Here is a 22787-nt window from a genome sequence, read left to right on the forward strand (position 1 = left end):
GCTAACAGTTTTGGTCGACAAATGTTACGACAAAATTATCAAATTATCTTCCTTTTGAATATTTTGGCTGACAAAAAAGTACCAAATAAAGGTTCCTCGATATAATAAAAATCAAAATATTAACGAAACTAAGCAAATGGGGCAGAATATCAGAGCAAAATTCTGCACTTTCATCAACCTCTTCAACGCAACCCTTTGGGCGCCATTTTGAATTTCATCCAAGCGGAACGTGACGTCACAGTGGCAGCCATGACTCAACCAGTGTTTTGCTTAGAGACAGCCCCTCCCTCCTGGTCGCGTGTAATAGGGGACATGGATAGGAAACGTGGCAAAGTTTTTTTTTAATGTTTTGGCTATTTCGTTGTATGTTTCTGTTGGCTATTTTGTATGTCTTTGTTGGTTATTTTGTATGTTTTTGTTGGTTATTTTGTTGTATGTTTTTGTTGGCTATTTTATTGGCTATTTTGTCGGCTATTTTATTGGCTACTTTGTCGGCTATTTTGTCGGCTGTTTTGTTATATGTTTTTGTTGGGTATTTTATCGGCTATTTTGTGGGCTATTTTGTTGGCTATTTTGTTGGGTATTTTGGGGATTGACCCTGCTCAGAACCTGACAAAATGCACGGGTAGCAATGCGTGCGCGTACACCTAACCAACAGCAGCATTGCGATTATGTTTGCTTCTTTGATGTTTACCGGTCTTCCTAACCATTTCCCTCTATTAACTATGTAAGGAATGATAATCATCTAGGAACGATTCCTTGCCTTGTTACTTACAGGACGTTTCACTTTCAACACGGCATGAATTGTTTACTGTGGTTACTGGTCTCAGTTGTTATGACACATGCCAATCAGCATTGTAAAGAGACCTTGTCAGCAAGAGGAAGTTACTTGAAGGGTCACGTGATATCAAGTGGAAATGTAGCCAATATTGGCGAGTGTTGGGCAAATGTGCGAGAGAACCTCGGTGTAAAAGTATCAACTTTCGGTTAGAAGGTTTGCTCTGTGAGCTGAATGACGCCGATAAATCAACGCACCCGTGGGATTATGGACCAAGGCAAGGACATGTATACAGCGACTACCCTTACCAGACCCCCGAGGTTAGATTTGCTGTTAATCGGGCTGAAATTTAATTTCTTGCTGATCAGTTATTACCAGCGTGCGTAACTGAAGTTTTTTTTAGCAAAACTGCTTATGTTTCCAGACTAAGGATATTGCACATCAATGCGAGGCTAAGGTATTAAATGTACAGCCTATTATTCAAATTTACCGCCATTTCTATAATCGATTTAGCATCAAGCCCACCTTGTTTTACGACCTTCTTCTTCGCCCAAACCCTCAACCTCAACCCTATGTTATCATTTTTAGTTGATAAATGCCATTTTTCCTTCTACTTCGAATTCCGATCGGTTTTCTTTGAGTGGAAAACGATACTTCAAAGATTAGCATTGATGCAGTGAGTAACTGAAATCAGTTTGCAATGAGACAAAGAAAGACAATCACTAGAGTCCACGATTGTCCATGACCTTCCGTATGCTGGTTGAGCGTTCGGTCAGCAGGAGCTAGCTAGAGAATACTAAAAGGGCAGAAGAAGGTGAAAAAAATGGCGACAAGACAATTAGTTAATTTTAATTTATTAATTTGCCAATTTGGGTTGGTCTGATTTTTTCTTGTTGTTGTTGTTGCTGTTTTTAATTTTATAGTATCAGTCATGCGAAGAAATAAAGTACGCCCATAAAGAAGCAAAAAACGGTCTTTACTGGATCCCGGTGAAAAACAAAATGGAACAGGTCTATTGTGACATGGCAATGTTAGACAACTTTGGTAAGGAATTCTTGTTAGTCATGGATAGCCTCTTAACATAGAAAATCCATCGCACGCGAGTAGAAGAAGAGAAATGCCTAAAGCTTCTTTCGCCAGGAATTATTTTGGTGAAAGTAAAACGAATGAAGCAAGCTTTATTGTTACAACTAGATTGTCCAGTTTCTTCCTCTGCGCACACTCAATGTTTGTCGTAATAACACAATTTAAACTGCGTGCCCTGTGATCGGATCCCGAGCGCTCCTGGTTTCAAGTGTTAGAGGGGTTATGTCACATAGCACGCGCGCTAGTCCTAGTACCTAATTCCTATTGAGCCATCATGAACGAAATAATCTCTATATCTACGCACGGTCGTGCGTATATAACATGACGTGAGCGGTTGCAATTTAGCTGCAAAATTTCCGTCGAGTTTAGTGCAAGTTCCTTTTGTTTACGATTCGGCCATGTGAACATTATTTTGAACAATCCAGACCCTACTTGGAGCCTTTGACTTTTGCCAAGCTAAGATGTTTACTTAAACTTGAGTATTTTAACTTTGTTTGTCTACATTTTCATTGAGTATTCTTGATTTTGTTTGCCGACATTTTCATTCTAATTAATTCGAACAAGCGAATTTTTCTTTGACAAGTTTAGAAACAAGGTTAAACGTTTTCTTGCAACTGTTTCTGAGCTGATTGTGGCGTGTTAGGATCCTAATCACCTTTGTTTTCCTTCACCGTGCATCTTGAGAACTTTGTAGTCAATCACAAATAAAACATGTTTTAGCGTCTAAGTTGTTTTTGCCATGTTATAAAGGAATTGGTTTATGCTTTTAGCTGTGCGTATATCGAGTAATGAACGCAATTAGCTCGGGAAGTTTGGAGAGCACTTAAGAAGGCGATAGCCGAGAGCAACTCTGGCTTCTTTCGTGCTCTCCAAACTTCCCGCGTGCATCCATAACTCGATAGCATGAACCAATTCTTTAGTGTTCTTAGGTGAACTCTTTTGTACTCACTGTTAGTGTCTTTATCCATTCAGGAGTTGGAGTACAGTACCGCTCATGCGCAGAAATAAATAACGCACTTGAAAAAGCAAAAAGTGGTTATTACTGGATCATAGGGAAACACAACTTGACGCAAGTCTTTTGTGACATGGATAACCATGGTAGGATCTGATTCACAGTGCAACTTTCTAACCTGAAGTATCGATAAAGTGATGTTCCTTCCCCTTAATCACATATAATTTGGAAAACTGGAAAAACGATCTCTGGTTAAAAATTTGTCCAGTCTGTAGTCTTTAACGAATAATAGATAGAAAGCGCGAACGTTAAAATATATGCTGAGGAAAGTGTGAAAAAACAAAATTATAATAAAAAACAATAGAAATGCTTGTGTACGAGTAAAAATGCTAATGTGAGGTTCAAAATAAAATTGAATATTGTCTTGGTAATTGTTTCGCATTATCGTCAGCATGGTTCGTAATTGCTGTGTGCCAGGATTCCAGAGTTTTTCTAACACGGAAATTTCCCTTGTCAATCACGCGTGCATTGTCAAAGTCGATGGAATGGTCGTTCAACCAGGCATGTGAAGCAATGTTGGAACCTGTTTTAAAGGTTTTGTGTTCCTTATATGTTCTTTCTTCCTTGCTTGTAAACATCTACCAGTCTCGCCGATATAGCTCCACGGACAATCGGCGCATGGGATCTTGTAAACGACATTTGTTTGTAGTTCCGTGGGTGGTCTTGATTTCGGAGAAACAAACTCTTGTTGTAATGTCTTAAGGGGTCTGTTTGAAGTTTATACTCCATTGTTTCTTAGGAGTCCATTGAAGTGAGACACGCCAAAAAGTTTACTAACCTCAGCAAGGAGACTGACACGAACCAATCCACACCTATCAACAAAGATAACTGGGTTGTTAATCTATCCAAAAAGCCACGCTCGACTGACGAACGTTTCATCTTAGAAAAAGGCCCGAAATTTGCACCAACTCCACGAAAGATCCCGCTTAAAGACATTGTCGCCGAGGTAGAAGCAGCCATTGCCCGACTTCCGGATGACACCAAAGATTCCATCCGAACGTCCACCGCCTCCATCCTTTACAGAGCTCGTCTGCCGGTCAAAAACAACATCTCAAAAGCTGAAAGAAAAGCCCTTAACAACCTGAAGGAAGACGACACTCGCCTAATAATGAGAGCGGACAAAGGTAACTGTTTTGTTGTTATGGATAGATCTGATTATAACGAGAAAATGGAAGCCTTACTCAGTGATCACTTGACTTACCAGCTCGTCCAGAAATCTCCGTTTGCCAAAATCGAAAGAGAACTTAACCACATGTTGCTAGATCTCAAGAAGAAGGATAAGATTGACGAGCCGACTCATCGTAAACTTCGATCCACGGACGCTGTTCCACCCGCCATACGAGGTTCCATTAAACATCACAAACCAGGTTACCCTCTTCGGCCCATTGTCTCCTGTATTGGTTCTGCTCTCTATAACACATCCAAATTTCTCACCGACATCCTGGCACCTATCCAGAACTGTAACGGCTACTCTGTCTCCAACTCAATTGAATTTGTTGACCAAGTCGCTAATATAGAAATCTCTGTTGACGAAGCTATGGTTTCTTTTGATGTCGTCTCACTCTTTACTGCCATCCCAGTTAAGAAAGCTTGTGAATACATCAGAAAAAAAACTCAATGAAGATACAACCCTACATCTAAGAACCAGCCTCACTACAGATGATATTGTTTCTCTTCTGGACTTTACTCTTTCAAACAATTACTTCGTTTACAATGACTCCATCTACAAACAGATCCATGATTGCGCAATGGGCAGCCCTGTTAGCCCTGTTGTTACAAATCTCTGCATGGAGATAATCGAGGAAACAGCCATCACTGCCTCCTCGACACCTCCAAAAATCTGGAAGCGTTACGTCGACGATAGTTTTGTCATAATAAAGAAACATTCTGTCGCACCCTTTCATGACACTCTTAACTCAATTGACCCAAAGATAGCCTTTACCATTGAACCTGAGAATAATGGACAGATACCCTTCTTAGACACCCTGGTATCCAGGAACAACGGCGTCATAACCATCGATGTTTACAGGAAATCTACTCACACAGACCGATATCTGGATTTTTATTCACACCACGAAATGAAACACAAGCTAAGTACTGCCACCACTCTCCTGAATCGTGCTTCTAATCTCCCAAGTACCCCCGAGGGAAAAGCGAAAGAATTAATCCACGTCACTGATGCTCTGAAATCGAACAGCTACCCACCATCGGTCATATCTAACATCTTCAAGAAGAAACTACCCCCGGTAATCACACCATCTCCAGAAGAATTGGTAGGAATGTTCTTTGGATGGGCTGATCCTTCTGACTTACACGTTGGCTCGGCAGTTTTACCTTACATCAAAGGCCTAACTGAACCTCTATCAAGACTCCTAAGAAACAATGGAATACAAACTACAAGCAGACCCCTTAAGACATTACAACAAGAGTTTGTTTCTCCGAAATCAAGACCACCCACGGAACTACAAACAAATGTCGTTTACAAGATCCCATGCGCCGATTGTCCGTGGAGCTATATCGGCGAGACTGGTAGATGTTTACAAGCAAGGAAGAAAGAACATATAAGAAACACAAAACCTTTAAAAAAGGTTCCAACATTGCTTCACATGCCTGGTTGAACGACCATTCCATCGACTTTGACAATGCACGCGTGATTGACAAGGGAAATTTCCGTGTTAGAAAAACTCTGGAATCCTGGCATACAGCAATTACGAACCATGCTGACAATAATACGAAACAATTACCAAGACAATATTCAATTTTATTTTGAACCTCACATTAGCCTTTGTACTCGTACACAAGCATTTCTATTGTTTTTTATTATAATTTTGTTTTTTCACACTTTCCTCAGTATATGTTTTAACGTTCGCGCTTTCTATCTATTATTCGTTAAAGACTACAGACTGGTAGTCGAAAGCTCGTTTTAAACAAATTTTTAACCAGAGATCGTTTTTCTATTTTTCCAAATGTCTTGTCCTAGTTACTTATCTATTTTTAAACACATATAATCTGTTTAAGGTGCGTTGACTAATGATGAGAGAGTTTGACTCTCAACAACAACATCAACGACAACATTTATTTATACCAAAAAAAGGAAAGAAGAATGCAATAATTTGAAGCTTATAAAATGATATTAGCTGCCTGTAGCAACCATAAGGCGCCTGGGCGCGTCTAGTTTGCACGCTGGCCGTGGGTCATGGTGCTATGCTAATTCTTGAGCAAGACAAGTTACTCGATAATTTTCTGGCTCGCGGATACCGGTGAATTCATACTAATCAGTGTGTCCCTTCATGCTGCTAACAGTAACATGTCCCTTAAGCGCCGGTATTTGTGGGTCTTTAGTCTAAATTCTCTGATCAGCCCTAAGGATGCTTTTTCCTTCACTTTCATGATATTATAGGGACTGATGACATAAACATTATTTTATTTTCTAAACATTCTCGACTGAAACGTCGTTTTTCACGCAGGTGGAGGATGGACTTTGGTTGTAAGCATCAGCTCTTTAAACAGAAATCATATCACAGACGGTCAACATAACTGTTTCAAGTCAAGCAGATGTGTACCGTACGAAGATGTGGCAAGTATACCCAGTCGAAAGATGAAAGACGAAGATATTCACTGGATTGTTCCACACGATGGTATATAGAAATATTAACTTAATAATCAATAGAGCAACACTGGTGAATTGTGTTAATTATATCTGACTTCGCTATTGGCCACTTTCCGTCACCTTTGTTCTCCCCCCTCCACCTCACCCCCCAAAAACTTCATCCAGTCATTTTCCTTGAGCACCTTGTGGGGTGTAGGACACGCTTCATGTGATAGTTTTCGGCCGATCATATGTCGTCTCAGCAGGAGCAATGGTGGGCAATCTCTGTTTCTCGACCGATTTCTGTGCTCATCAAGATAATCAAACGAACCTCATCTGGGAGCTGCTAGTGTAATATCTGTAGGTTAGTTATTTGCCAAGTCTCAATTGCAGGTAAGTATTTTTGGTATCAAAACTAGTCAATGAAAATCATGCTATGTTGAAAACATTTGTTGAATGAATGAATGAATGAATGAATGACTTTATTTAAGTGTTAATTGTATTTAGCTTAAAAAAAATAATTGGGGACACTATTTACACATTAAGACATATCTTACATAAAGTTAAAATTATTTACAATTTAATTAATAAATAAAGAATAAATAAGTAAATGAAATATGTGAACTTATGGTATGATATAAAAACTTGAAATTTATCAAATATATATAAAATGTAAAATTTATAGCAGCATAGCAGCACATGTACTGTCACATTTGTTACAATCATCTATTAAGAGTGTTAGGTCTTTGCTTTTAATACTGTTTTTAAAACTCTTAACATTAGGTTTCTCTCTATCACTATGGTGTAATTTGTTCCAAAGATGGGGCCCAAACTATCGCACAGAATGTTTTCCACAATGTGCTGTGCGAAAACGTGGAATATTAAAATAAGCGTTTGCCACACTTGTTTGACACGGATATTCTTTTGGTCGTTTGGAGGGAAACAGGGATCAGTATTCTGGATTATTTTTTGCGTGAAACTTTAGTTCGATAGCTGAAATGTAAGAAAAATCCGGCGGTCCCAGACGAGCCCCGCCGTTTCAACGGCCAAAATCGGACTTGAAGTTGTGACTTTTTACTTGATTTGTCAGATGTTCGCGGAATTTCGCGGGAGTTGGTGGTGTGATTCCTGCTCTTGTTTTATCACGATAAGTGTACAATTTTGTGACTCGGTTTGTTCCTTTTATATTTTAATGTTTCCTTGTCCGTAACTGTTTTTGTAATGCGTATGCATGTTATCCGTTTGTGTGGCCAATGTTCGACGTTCAGCGTAGCAACAAAACTGCCTCTGGGCCCTCTAGTGAAAAACACGACCAACAAGCAAATAGCTAAATGTGCAAGAGTTTTGGATCCTGCTTTGGATCACTTGTAAAGTATCATCTTGATCACAGTAAATTTTCACTATCATGAATTGTTATCTCACACAGAAATTTATTACTCTTGCTCAGTCATCTGTGGCTGGCTATTTTTACACTCCCACTTCTTTATATTTGTAAATCAATAAATAAGTGTTTACACATAACTGTCAATCCACCTAGATACATCTTCAACAAGAGGACAAACGGAAACTTTGTATAATTTGTTATACATACAAAGATCAATTAAACAAGAACCAGCCAGCCCATTATGTTTGAAGCAAATGAAAATTTCCTATGGGCTTGGATTCAACTTTGCTTTATTTCCAAAGAACTTACTAGATTTAACAGTTACCAAACAAGGAAAGCTACAGGGTGCTGCTGTTTTCGATATCAAATTTAGATTTTACCACAATTGCTACTTATCTCGCAATCTGATTGGCTAATTTGCCGTTGTCGATAAGAGTCCAGACAACGCTGCTCGCGTCAATGTGTCACGCTCTTAAAACATTTTCTTTGACTTTGATACTGTGGTAAAAAACAAATCGAAATGTGGTTTAGCGTGGTCTGTACTCTTATCGACAACGAGTACGCGTCATCACAGTAGTCCAAATGCTGTGGACTCACGTGGCGCAGCCGAGTGCCGGTCCACAACAAATTTTGACCACTGTGATGACGCGTATCGTTGTCGATAAGAGTACAGACAACGCTGACGCACATTCGATTTGTTAAATAGATTGGACCAAGAAAGGCACTTAATGACATTTCAACTGACTTATAAAGATGCATAGCAATCCCAAGTTGTAAGAGCTACTGCAAGTGTTCCATGGAGTGCATCTGTTTTTATTTCAAAATGTTGTTGCAGTTTAGTTATCTCAATTCAAAACAACCCTTTGTAGAAGACCTGTGATACAGCTGTATGTATAAACTTGGTTACAGTCATTGCGAAGACGTGCTGTGGAGTCGGTTTCTGACAAAATATTTAACATCCAATGAAGAAAATGTAAAAATTTTTACATGATCACTGTGTTGTTGACCAAGACTTGCAGTGAATGAATGTTAAACTGGAGATACTTCAAATGACCTGCATAGCACTGTCTTGGGTAAAGACTTCCTTCTACATATGTTTTAAGGAATGCCTTGAGAAATGTCTATATTATATTCCCCATTTTTCTCCATTTTGTGGTTACTTTGCATAATGATGTCCTTCTTAGTAAGAGGTATATTATTTGGCCAAAACATTAATTTCATGTTGTTCAAATAGGCCGTCTCTCCATTGAGCCCTATTTCCCTTTACATGGCCTTACATTTACCGAGGACCCAGGAATGGACACTCGGAGCAAAGTACAAGTTACATCCAGTACCTTTGCTCAAGGAGACAAGGAGAGAAATCTCAGTCATCCGTTTGAGCATTGATATTGCCACTCTAGGGAAAATTCATTAGTAAGCCTTTAACTTTAAACAATTGATCAAGACCAAAATCGTGTTTATTATGTTGTCTACAAGATACATAGTTATATACAGTAATTTTGAATTTGTAAGTTAAACAAGAATATTTGCTGAAAGTGTGACTAGGTAGATCTTGGTACAGGGGGCCAGTGCAAGTATTTCTTGCCACTTACATTGATTACCTTCAACTTAGAGTTTGTTGATGAAAACCATACTCTACTTCCACAATTATCAATTTACCATTATGTTTTTTTTATTCCATTTATTTTAATTTGTTTTTGTTAGTTTGAAAGAACCATTGCTTTGTTATAACATATAATAGCATGCTGTTGATCAGTGATTACTTTTGATCAATGCGAAAAGACAGCGGGCGAAACTCGATTAAGCTTTACACAAGTTTTCAAGGACAAAACATTGCTTGTTTTCGAATTATTCTCTCCTTTACTTCGTAAGTTTTCTCAGCTCTCTTAGAGTCGAACAAAAAACATCTGTCAAAAAACCAAGAAAGTGCACATTTTATTGACCAGCGATAAACCGATGTACTTCATACATAAGTCGAGATATCTGAGAAAGAAAGTTCCGAGGTTAAGCTCAATTCCGTATAGTTAAGATCGAACTCGAAGATGTCAGAAACGGGAATAATTTTCAGTTCAACCGTAGAGATTCGACGTACTGCGAAGCTTCGATTCCTGAAATCAATTGTTCCGTACTGAAAATGGCGGGTTTGTGAATCGAGCAGAAGACATTTACGAAAGATTTAATATGGATGCCTTCCTAGATTTCTTTCAGCGTCGGACGCGAGAGATCCTCATTTAAGTTATGTTTCCATATCACCTTCAGCGCACGGAGATGTTTGCCGTTCGACGATCAGATGAAAATGAGCTCGAGCGAACATTTCTCCCGGCCCGTTTTGCGAGTCGTGTCCAACACCACCTGAGCACTACCAACATGGTTCCAATATATTTTGGATAAGATTACTTTATAAATCGCTGCTATAATTTTGATTTAAAAGACTTTTTCTCACATGTATTTCAATTTTTTTAACTCCACCAAGTGGCGAAATTACTATCTCCGCAGCCATATAGCTTTAACCGTACAAGCAGCCGTGTTAATCACACTGTCGATAGTTTCTCTGGCAAATATTTTTGTCAACGGCATAAGGGCACCACGATCAAGGCTAAATATAATCGGCCTTGCATTGATTAGTTACATTTAAATATGGTTAAATTTAATGCTTTTGCCTTTTCTATCTGCAATTTTTCTTTTTCTCGCAGGAGTTTTCAGAGTTGACGTTTTGAAGCCCTCGACGAATTATTCAGTCTTTTACAGGGTAAACATTACCTACTATAAGAAAGGTCGATGTCACTTTTTTTCTTTTATTTAGCTGCCCATTCAAGCTCTGGGTTTTTGGTTATTTTGGGTAGCTATTAACTGATTCAATAGTTTTATTTAATACAAATTACTGTTGTTGTAAGTGTGCCCTTCCTTATTGGAAATATATCTTTTTTGGCGCCATTCTGCGTTGTATTGATGTTTAATCATTAACAAATAGATTCCATGTTGCCGTGCGTCTGTTCAGTAATAGATCATAGAGGATGTCAAAATGTGGTAAGAACAAAAACGTGGCATAAAAGTCAGGGGAGTGTGTTACTGATGTTCTTGCCACATTTTGACATCTTCTGTGATCTCTGATTACTGAACAGACGCAGTGCAGATATTGCAACATGGAATCTGCTTCTTTTATATAGTGATGAAACAAAAAAGAGTGTTAGCAACGTCATCTATGCCTCTGTCGTCCAAGTGATCATAAGTAAAAGTCAATCAAAATGCGAGAATAATTTGACTCATTATATAATATTGAATATCAAATACACATGCTTACCAAAATTTAGCTGCAAAGTAATAAACTTTATGAGAGCTATATTTTACTTCATAGTTGCTTTTTCTTTTACATTCTCCTACAGATACCAAGTGGAGCGATACATTTTAAGTCTTCCTGCACAGGTGGAAATGGGTGAGATAGATATCCAACAGCTTATTATCATTATGTATATGAGGGTTTCCATGCAGTTGTTGCTAGTTTTCATAATTCACGGCCAAGTTGTTTAAAGGACGGAAAACGCAATGCAATTGATAAATCGCTATCCAGTGGATAGCGAGTTTGTTTTGTCAACACTCATCCGCTCATGATGGAACCCACTGGTTAAACGGAAGACAGCCCAACAGCTTGCAACGGTCAATGGAGGAGGATATGAGAGAAGCAGGCTATAACTGGCAACAGTTGCAGAGACAGTCACAAGACAGAGAGGGCAGGGAGACATCCTAAAGGACCTCTGCCCCCACGGTGTGAAAGGGTTTAATTCAGTCAGTTATGACTGGATAAGTAAAGGAATGCCTAAGTCAAGGAAAGACTGTCCTTGCTCGCTGAATGTAATTCTTTCCCTTGCCCTCTATTAGTTTGAGATTCAATCAGAAAAAGTCCTTACTAATAAGGTTGCACTATGAAGAATTCCATAAGAAAGTGACAATCACCTCTCCCCGTCCTTCCGTCCGCCTTTCAGTCTAACCGTTCGTTCATCTATCCGTCGGTGTGTCTGTCCGTCTGTCTGTCTGTTGTCGAGTTATTTGGGCTTACAGCAGTCTTCAGTGAACAACACGCGTTTACTTCAAGACGCCATCTTTAATAACCAACATGCATCTCGCACGTAACTAACTTGAACGATACCTCATGTAAGCTAAGAAAACATCTCCCCCCATTGTTCAAGAGTATCTAGGGAAACTAACAGAGCATGAGAAGACTGACAAACGATCTATGGAATCTTATAACACAGCGTCATCTCAAGCTAAACCTAGATTCTCTCTAACTTTCAGCGATGGTTTTATAATTCTCTTTGGCCTAGTAGCTAGAATGGATGTTACAGGGGGTACTTGAATTTCTCCCTTTGTAACGGGAATGTCCTTCCGAACAGGTATTGCCGCTTTGTCCCCTGCGGGAACTTGGTTCACTATTCGTGTCGGTCGCTCATGTTGCTCCTGCTGATTTGGCAGTGGAGTAAGGTGAACACGGTTTCTTCTTATCGTGCTGTTCGGTGTTTGAAATTTATACAACCGCGGTGTTGATGCTGCTTCAATGTCTTTTCCTGACCGCTGACGAAAACTTCAGTGCCCGGTCCGATTGAAGGCAAGGGTTTGGCCTTGTACCTGGTATTGAACACTGTTTCCTGCTTCAATTTGCTCATGCTCTCTCGTGCACGCATGTTATCTAAATCAGGCCACTGTGGGTTCAGCTGGGTGTGGAATAACGGAACGCTGTTCCTAATGTGACTTCCCAACAAAAAACCGGGGCAGGAGAGAACTTGCATGCTAGTGGTGTTGAGCGATAGGCTTTAGCAGGATCCTTTTCCTTTGTTAGAAGATTCTTCACAGTTCTAACTCCCCTCTCAACTTCTCGATTTGCTTGGGGAAATCTAGGACTACTTTTGCTATGCTTGAATCCCCATTTCTTAGCAAAGCAAGAGAATTCTACACTGTCAACGTGAGGACCATTGTCAGATCGCACTTGCTCTGAGATCCCATGTCTGGCAAATATCGACTTAAGTGCTCTAATGGCCTCACTTGACTTTGTAGTCTTCTGCATTGCTGCTACTTCCACGTATCTTTAGAAGTAGTCTATAACAATAAGGTAGTCAACACCTTTCAGCTCGAAGAGGTCTGTGGCTACGATTTGCCAGGGACGGTCAGGTAAGGGTGTCGTGATAAGCGGTTCAGGCTTGTTGTCCCTTTGAAGCTAACCCTGCATTGTTCCACCAGATCCTGGATTCCTCGGCTGAGTCCTGGCCACCAAACAGAGTTTTTGGCCCGCTCACGGCATTTAGTGATTCCTTGGTGTCCTTCATGGATCTTATCTAGTATCTCAAGACGCATGGATGAAGGGATTACGATCCTGGATGCTTTGAGTAGAATGTTCTGCACCATAGACAGTTCACCCCTGCTTGACCAATAAGGTATCATTGCGTCGTTAAATGAATACTTGTCAGGCCATCCCTCAGAAAAGTACACTTTGATCTGCCTGCAGACAGGATCCTCCTCCTGTGCTTCCATGATCTGCTGTAATCGTGCGTCTGAGGCAGGCAGTGATGAGATCACGCTTCCAATGTGTGCATGCATTTCGTCAACGTCAAGTGTTGACTCAAATGTTTGGCTTCGGGTTTGGAGTCTCGAAAGCGCATCGGCTATGTACATCTTCTATGTGCATCTTCCGGGAACGTGCATGATCTCCTTGAAATAGAATCTCATCAGTCGCATTCTAAATCTTTGAATTCTTGGTGGAAGTTGATCCAGTGTGTGAGTACTCAGGAGTGGCACCAGGGTTTATGGTCTGTTTCCACAGAGATTGACTTTCCCACGATGTACTCCCAGGATCGTTCGCATGCTCATGTGAGCGCTAGGGCTTCTTTTTCGATTTGTGCATATCTGGTTTCAGTGGGCGACATCGCTCGCGATATGAATGAGACTGGCCACCAGGAGTTGTCAGGTTGTCAGGAGTTAAAGAATGACCCTACCTAGGTCAAAGGATGAAGCATCAGCTGCCACTTTGGTTTCCTTGTTTGGGTCGTACAGAGCCAGTACTGGAGCTCGTGTGAGGTCAAATTTGATTTGCTCAAATGCTTTCTGTTGCTCACTTCCCCATGTCCACTGGTTTCCTTCGTGAAGAACGTCTCTGATGCTCTTTGTCTTGTCAGCGTGGTGCTCGGAAAACTTGTTTAGTTGGTTCACCATGCCAAGACATTTTCTCACTTCTTGCACGTTCCGAGGTGGCGGTAGGTCTGCAATTGCTTGCAACTTTTCAGGATCTGCCTGGATTCCACTGAAGCTTATAACGTGTATAAGGAGCTTGACTCTGTCTGTGCTGAATTGGCATTTGTCTAGGTTGAGTGTCACGCCAGCTTCAACCAGACGCTTGAGTATTGCTTCTAACCTCTGATCTTGTTCAGTCTGGTCTTTGCCATGGACTAAAACGTCATCTATGTTGCACTCCATGCTATCTAATCCCTAGAGGATCTGACTCATATTCTTCTGGAATTTCTCGGAACCAGAACTGACTCCGAAGGGCAACACACTGAAACAGAAACGGCCCCATGGAGTGAAGAATGTTGGCAGTGGTCTTGATTCCAACGCTAGCTTTATTTGCCAGAATCCTGAGTTCGCGTCAAGTTTAGAGAACACCCTGGAGCCTGCCAATCTTCCGAGAGTTGTGTCTACTGCTGGAAGTGGATGGTTCTCCCTCTTGACGTACTCATTCAGACCCTCTTGACGACCCTGACCTTGCCATTGCTTTTCGGGGTCACCACCATAATGGGAGCGCACCAATCAGTGGGTTGGTCAACTCTGGATATGACACCTGCCTCCAACATCCTGTCTAACTCTTCTTTTGTTTTCTGATACAAGGGGAAGGGTACTTTCCTTGGAACTGACACTTGGAAAGGTTTGGCATATTCTTTGAGCGTGATACAGTAACTGTCCTTCATGACACCTAGTCCTTCGAACAACTTGGGGTACTTGTCTGCTAATTTTCTCATGTCGTCATCACTGCTCAGGCTGTCAAGTCTGCTTATCAGCTTTAGAAGTTCAGCTGTCTTTTTCCTAGCAAAGGTCGCTCCAAGTCTTCCATTACATACACTTGCTCCTTAGCAACCTTATCTTGCACTTGCAACTCTGCTATGAAAGTTCCTAGACAGCTCAGTTTCTGTTTACATGGCCCCATGAGTAGCCTGGTGGTCCTGCTAAGTGATGGAGCTGGTTGCAAACGTGATGCAGGCTAGGTGGAATTACTATTACATCCATGAATCTCCTGTACTTCCTTGGGCAGCAGATAATTCAGTGAGTTCACCTGGGAAGAACTCTTCTTCTTCTTGTCTCCCATGAAAATACACTTCACCCACTCTATTGTCTGATTGAGATCTTCAGGCCTTCGCCCAATGTCCTACTTTGGAGCACTTATTACATTTCGATTCTCTGGCTGGACACAGTCTGTTTGGGTGTAGTTGACCCAGGCACCTTGAACATTGTGCTTCAGGAGTCTTCCCAGTTTTTAGACTTGGGTGGTTTCTTTTTCTTCTTCATATCTTCTTTGGAATCTTTTCCCTTTCCTTTGGACAAACGGTCAACTTTAGCTGGTGGGTCAGATTTGGTTTCCGTAGGAACGTTTGCTACTTTTTAACTGTCTCCGACTGCCTGGTTTTTGTAATTGCTTTCTCTAAAGTCAGCTTGGAATCCAGTTGCAGTTGTTCAGAGAGCTTCTTGTCTTTTATCCCTACCACGATTCTCTCTAGGATGAGATCGTCTCTTAGTGTTCAAAATTCGCAGTATTCAGCAAGACAATACAAATCCGTTATGAAATTATCTACTGACTCACCATCTTGTTGACTTCTCAGGTTGAACTTGGCTCGTTCAAATATTAGGTTTCTCTTTACAGCGAAATGAGCTTCAAACTTGCCTTTCACCACGTTGTGCTGCTTTACTTCTTCAGTTGTCAGTCTGAATGACATTACGATGTCGTCAGCTTCTTCGCCCATCGAATAAATCAAAGTATTCACTAGGCTGTCGCCGTCCTTTTGGTCCAGTCCAGTTGCTTTTGGGAATCGTTCAAAACGCTTGATCCATCGGGACCATTCTTGGGGTTTGAAGTTGAACTTTTCAGGTGGTGGAACTTGGTAACTCGCCATGGGTATCTGTTGAACCATTGGCTGCTGTACAGCTGCGGCGACTTGTGGTTGTGCGGCTGGTTGTGCAGGGTGAGCGCCAACTTCGTTCGGCCCTTCAACTACTTGAGGTTGTTCAGCTTGAGTTCCGGCTTCGTGTGGAACTTGGTCTGCCATATTTCCGTTTTGTCTGATTCTTCTTCAGTTTAAAGGCTATTGGGAACTTCCCGCTGCCACCATGTCGAGTTATTTTGGCTTACAAAAGTCTTCAGTGAACAACACGTGTTTACTTCAAGACGCCATCTTTAATAACCAACATGCATCTCGCAAGTAACTAACTTGAACAATACTTCATGTGAGCTAACACAACATCTGTCTGTCTGCATGTATGCCTGCCTGTCTTCCTGTTGTTTCTTTCTTTCTGTCTGTCTGTCTGTCTATCTGTCTGTCTGTCCACAGGTAAGTTTGTAAGGGAGTCAACAATACGTTTGTAGCTATAAATACTTATCGCTTCCTTATTTGTTTATACAGTATATCAAGTGACAATCAAATGAAAAATGTGATTACGTTTCTATATATTTTTTTAGAGGCTCGTGTCCTCGCATTGTTGTTTCTTACTCGTATCCATACCAGTGGGAATCCAACCGCTGCGATGGGATAAGCCAGGGATATCGTATTGCAGGAAGTTGTTATAAGGGTAAGCCAAACATAGTGATTATACTGTGCAATTTACTCGAAATTTACAATAATCACAATCAAGACTCCAACAGGTCCGCTACGGAATGAAACCTTGGCGGTAGAATAGGGAGTTGATGCTAGTCACAGCGCGCAGGTTTGAAGAAAAGAGCCTGTAACTGAAAAACTCGGGACTGCATTCAACCGTTAGCCTCCGATCCCCGATTCCACTCACTCAGGTTTTCGGAGTAGCTGACATAATTTTCGTTTCGGACTCGGCTTTCCGGCACAACTCGACTTGTGTTCAAGTCTATGATTTGTCGTGTCAAGCCATATCCACTATAACTTTCAAGTCACAACCTTGGTCCCATGGGATCAACGACCGTTTTCATTTAACTAATTCCGTCATTTAGATATTTCCTGTTACCTAGCTTCCTCCACTAGCGCAACTCCCAGCTCCACGATTTAAGACGAAATCCGATAGGGGATCGAGCAATTTTGGTTTTCTGTGAACAAAAACCTAGTACCAGAATAGTTTTACTCAAGAGAATATGATTTGAGCAGGACAAGATTATGATCCTTGTTACTTCATTTATAATGACCAAACAGGTGTCTTTCCTAAAATAGCCTCGCAGTTTGACCACGCGCTAAAATTAGATTGAAAAAGATTATCACAGGAAGAGGCCCATGTATGGCCGGGATGTGTTCTCTCAGATTATATTCTCCTGCTCATTATCATAATCTCTTGTTTTACTGAAGTATATTATAAACCTTTCTGCGTTTTCTAAAAGCCAAAGATATAAATAGGAACTTGAGGTAACACCAAAGACAATGTCCCATGGAATCTCAGGAAAATATATTTTAAAAATCAGAGAAATTGTGCAAACAAAATGCAGATAAATTTCATCATCAGTTTCAATTCACCAATACTTTCAAGTGTTTCTTATGAACTTTTCGACATTTGGTGTTGTTAGAAACAATTTCTTTTGAGAAGATGTTTAAAACAGTCGCACAGAAATTTGTTATGCGATGCAAATAATCTCGGCACAGAGCTTTTGTCCACTTGTTAATCGAACTTCTGGTGGATTCCTTCTTAAACACACACAACCCACATACAGTCGAACTTCCACTAACGGCCACCTCCATACAACGGCCACTTTTTTTCGTCCCGACGGACAGTCCATCATTCACTCTTATTGTTCCTCTCCACAACGGCCACCTCTCCATAATGGCAACGGCCACCAAAGCGCATCCCAAACTACCAAAAGAACCTCTCGACAACGGCCAGTTAATCAACGTCTGACGAATGATGTTTACCAAACCCCATGTTATATTGTAAAAGGTCGCGAAATTTGATCGGTACCGCGCGTTGTTGGTCTCTGTTTGGTTTCTGTTTTATTGATATATTTTGATTGTGTTTGGTATTTCCATGCTACAGAAAGCGTTTTTGAAATATAAAAATGTTGTATCCCAACAACAACAAAAAAAAAACGGGTATCATTTTACACCCCTACCTCCCATAACGGCCACCTCTCTATAACGGCCACTTTCTTCTGTCTCCAAGGTGACCGTTGTAGAGAGGTATGACTGTATACTCCCTACTTTGCTGAGACAAAAAGCTAACGCTCAAAAGGTCATCTTCAAAAACTCGCTGCAGCGGTTGATTTACTTTTATCAACTTCAACTGAGTTGTATTGATATACACAGGCGTACGAGGGGGGGGGGAGGGAGGGGCTGTAGCCCCCCATCCCCCGGCTACGGAAAGAAAAGGCTCCAAGTGGCCTATACTCATGCGCAGGAGGTTATAACTCGTATAAAATAGATACGCAACGCGTACATAGTCAGACAAGCAATTTGAAAACGTTTGCCATCTGACAACTAGAAATAATACGGGAGAAATGCTAATTTTAAAAACGTGCATCAAAGATCTAAGATATAGATAATTAAGATGCAGGAGAGAAGATAAGTGCTGTAACGCAATATGCCATCTTTATTACAAGGATATCGTCAGGCGAATAACAAAGCAAGCTGAGTCGAAAAATTATAGATAGAAAATTAACACAGATCAGAATTGCGAATTGGATGAAACTTCCTTTTTCATAGCAATTCTGAACTTTAAGCATATTTTGAGGCATTTTTTGTTCAAGTGTTAGACTTGTTTATGTTTGTTGTTAGGAATATATTCCAGTACTGGGCCATTGTAACAAATGTAAACTTTGCCTTATTTTTATTAGATTTGTAATTTGATTTTAAAGTATACTTGAAACTTGATTAAATAACAGTACTCCTCAGTAAGCACCTGGCGTTTTAGTATGTTATATCATGCAATGTTATATTTCCGAGAATTAAAATATTATTATATACATATCCTTACACGTGTTTCTAAAAATGTAATAGGTTTCAATAATCGATACAAAATACAAGGTGTACTAGACTAACAAAGAAGCAGAAAAAGAAAAAGGAAAAAAAATTAAACACGCAAGTGTTTTATTACGTGACATTGTTCGTCACATTCTTCTTGACTCGATCCCAATAGGAAATCAGCAATTTCAGTTTTTAATGGACACAAACCTTGTACCAGAATAACTTTAAGTATATTACAGTCCTTTTTGCATTTTCTAAAAGCTAAAGATATAAACAGTTGTCTGAAATAACACCAAAAACACTTTCTCATGAGAGCTCGAGAAAGTAAATCTCAAAGTTCAGAGAAATTGTCAGGTAAAACATAGGTAAAATTTCATCATCAATTTCATTTCACCAGTACTTTCAAGTGTCTCATATTTTACTTCAAAATTTATTTTCTACATTTGGTGTTGTTAGAAATGATTTCTTTTGAGAAGATAGTTAAAAGAGTCGCACAGAAGTTTCCAATACAATGTAAATAATCTCGGTAAAAAGTTTAGTCCACTTGTTACTCGAACTTTTGGTGGATTCCTTCTTAACACCTAAGCTATTATATAACTATAACTGAACTGAACGACTTTAATCTGCATTTGATAATAGCGACAAGATAACGCCGAAACGTCAAGTTATAGCATTTATTTTCCTTTTAAAATGATTTCTTTGTAACCGGGTATCTTTTGGGATTTGAGGGAGAAAAGAAACTTGAAAATTTTGTCCTGAAATCCTCGGAGACATGCTAGAATATTGACATATCGAGCGTGGCCTATTACCTGCCCGTTTTGTTGAACACGTCCATTTACACGAAAAGGAAGCATTTTTTGACCAAAATATTAAGTATACAGAGCACGTTTTTAGTAAGTGATTCTTCGTAATATGTCCTTAAATCTCCAAAACCCTAAAAAATTTGAGACTTGTCATATTGTCAGATGGCGATCGACATAACAATGGCTTACCACCCCAGAAACACTTTCTTGCTGTTCATGCATACTCACAGGCCAGTTCAGAATCTTAACAACGAACTTAAGTACTGATAGGTACTTTCACACCGTACCCAATTGGGGAAAAAGCACAACGTTTGCGAAAAACGGCACCTTCTTGAAGAATCCAATATGGCGGACGGGGCTCCAAAGAGCGTGATAAATGTATGCATGAATAAATTTGCATGTACAAATGTGACACCAAAACGGAGAAACGGAGCCCATGTTATGACTCATGCGCCATACTGCGCATGAGTAATTATGTAAATTTTTGGGCAAAAAGCCCATGATTAGGGCCACGTCACTTAAGAGAAAACACTACAAAATAATGCTATTGGCGTAATTTTCAAAAGTCGTAAACATACCGTTTCTAGTTAGGTACTTTTTTAAGACTCTCTGTCTGATTAGACGCCCGACCAGGAGTCTTTGGACTGTCAAGTGGTTTCTTCAGAGAGTTAGCACTTTATGAAGGTGGTATATATGGTACCTAAAATGGACCAAAAAGTTTGTTTAAATATGGTGAAGAAAGATCATTTGTGTGCTATTGCACTCAAGAAGAGAAATTAAATTTTGAGAGTTTTACTCAAAATGGTTGCAATTGAAACCAGCCACAGCCTTTTGAGGTAGTGTTTTACAGTATTGATGCCAACACTTCCTGCTCTTTTACAAAACAAGATTTGACTTTCAAATAAGCATATCGTGTAAGTTTCTGTTTTGTTCTGTACAATGAACCTAAGTTTTGACAGTTAAATCTTACATTTTCAGTGCTTTTTACAGGCTTTATTTGGAAATAACCTTATTTTATACCACACCCAGTGGACAAATCATCTCATGTCACGTGACAGACGTAAAAATTTTACGATTTTTTTACTGCAGTTGTGGGAAATATTCCTTTTCATAAGGGAAATGAAGCTGAACGAACGCCATGAAAGGAAGAACTTTTCCTTTTAATAACTTTTAGATTATAATAGATTGAGACTGTTGATAGAAGTCATTGAGTAGGCAAGCTTTCAATACAACTATTTTTGGGATTATAGCAGTTTCATTAGATGTGAGAACTGTAAAAGTTTTTGTTTTTCATGCAATCTGAGTGGGTTTGCATTCCGATTTCAACACTCACGCATTCGAGCATTCGGATCCCATGTTAAGCGGCCGGACATCCCCTATTAAGTGGACACCAGCTTAAGTCCCAAAATTTTCCTCCCACATTTACTGTAAAATAAACCTGCACTCAGCGGTCACCTCTAGTAAACGGACTCGGACACCAATATTAAACCATTTCGCGGCACAAAACCTGAAATAAGCGGACACTTTAAGGGCTCATTTCACTTCTAAAGGTTCAGCTAAGACTCCTTGACATTGTTCATCGATCTCGTTTTAAAGCTAAGTGATTATTCCAGATTGATGAATTGATCGACTGGACATTGTACTATGAACAGTCTTAGCTAGGGTTAATAATTAACTATTATTGAACAACATACTAGAACCTGTTTTAAGCGGACAACTTGTAATAAGAGTATTAAGCGTACACTAGTGAGGTTCCCAAGGGTGTCCGCTTAATACAGGTTTCACTGTGTATGGGTTATTGGCCATGGATGGATATTGCCAAGTTCCTTTTTTGCGTGTCTATGGACCGAGACGGAGTCGAGGTCTTTAAACACGCCAAAACAGAACGCGGCTATTGGCCTTGGTGCATAGCCATTCAATTCCAGCTTGGTGTTTTTCCATTACCTTATCTCGCCCAGTGAACAGGCTTCAGAATATCCAGCACTGTCCCACACATAGTTTGATCAACAAGGTGGACAAAGAATAGAGAACACTATTTTCTTGCTGGACAAAGTGGGTAACCCCGAACGGGTAACATAACTCGGTTGTCCGCTCGGGTAGCAATCACAGCGCAAGACTTGGCTCATCTTGCCCGCTCACAGAGCTAGGTTAGCTGAACTGAAAGCTCTTGCTACTTTGGTCACCGCTCACAAATAGATTTTATTTCTTTCCGACTTTTATATTTCTTAATATTTTACTATTTTCATTACTTTACCTTATAAAATGTGTGCAAATGCCCTTTATATTGTAAAAAAGGAATTGAATTGAATCGAATAGCCATACGATACTAAACTGATTTGGCATGACTCTCAACTATCTTATTGTACTTTTTAATTTGGTACAGTGTTTGATGGACACGATAACAGTGAATGCGGCAGTACCTGGTACTCCTCTAAATACTGTAAGTTTGCAACACTAATTATATTACTTTATATAACTCACGGAATTCCCAGTCTGCATTTCATACACGTAACTGTCCACAGCCTGCTTCTTTCTAATAGTGTCTCACAATTCAAGCTCTAGAGTTTGTGCCCTTTAATAATGGTTTTGTTATATAGACACGAGTGGAAAATACATCACCCGTAGACTTCATACGAAACTACATCCGAGACCCAAGAGGCGTATTATCCATGGATATTGATAACCTCGTCCCCTGCTTTTTCAAGTTTGTTTGTGCAAACTGTCAGTGAACATAGCGAGCGATAGGTTCGTGTCTATGTAATAAAAGAAAGTTACACGGTAGCTTGAGGTCCCGGGGAGGTACTCCCAGAAAAATTGGGTGGGGGTTTGTGGCCCGCTTCCCAAAACCCTTGCCCTATTTATGACCAAAAACAGCGATTTTTCCCTACTCTATTAATGACCTGACCAAAAATTCGACACCCTATTTATGACCGTTGCGGCTGGCACGTACAGTTACCCTAAACATAATTTATAAAG

General features: G+C 40.1%; 1 protein-coding gene and 1 pseudogene across 2 annotated transcripts in view; both read left to right on the forward strand.

The window, feature by feature from the left end:
- Positions 1-1022: 1022 nt before the first annotated feature.
- LOC145493012 (uncharacterized) overlaps positions 1023-22787 on the forward strand; it is a 23700-nt gene continuing 1935 nt past the window's right edge. Inside the window, exons 1-7 of one of the 2 annotated variants that reach the window (XM_081472418.1) lie at positions 1023-1822; positions 2837-2962; positions 6344-6514; positions 10543-10598; positions 11233-11282; positions 16557-16666; positions 22195-22251. In XM_081472418.1, the coding sequence (XP_081328544.1) occupies positions 1780-1822; positions 2837-2962; positions 6344-6514; positions 10543-10598; positions 11233-11282; positions 16557-16666; positions 22195-22251 (613 nt within the window). In that variant the 5' untranslated portion in view covers positions 1023-1779. Of the gene's footprint in view, positions 1823-2836; positions 2963-6343; positions 6515-10542; positions 10599-11232; positions 11283-16556; positions 16667-22194 lie in introns of both variants that reach the window. The other variant, XM_081472416.1, reaches the window with a different exon arrangement.
- LOC145492991 (uncharacterized) lies at positions 3286-5904 on the forward strand (annotated as a pseudogene).

This window comes from Orbicella franksi, chromosome 7, assembly GCF_964199315.1.
Source record: "Orbicella franksi chromosome 7, jaOrbFran1.1, whole genome shotgun sequence".
In the NCBI taxonomy this organism is placed as follows: Eukaryota; Metazoa; Cnidaria; class Anthozoa; order Scleractinia; family Merulinidae; genus Orbicella; species Orbicella franksi.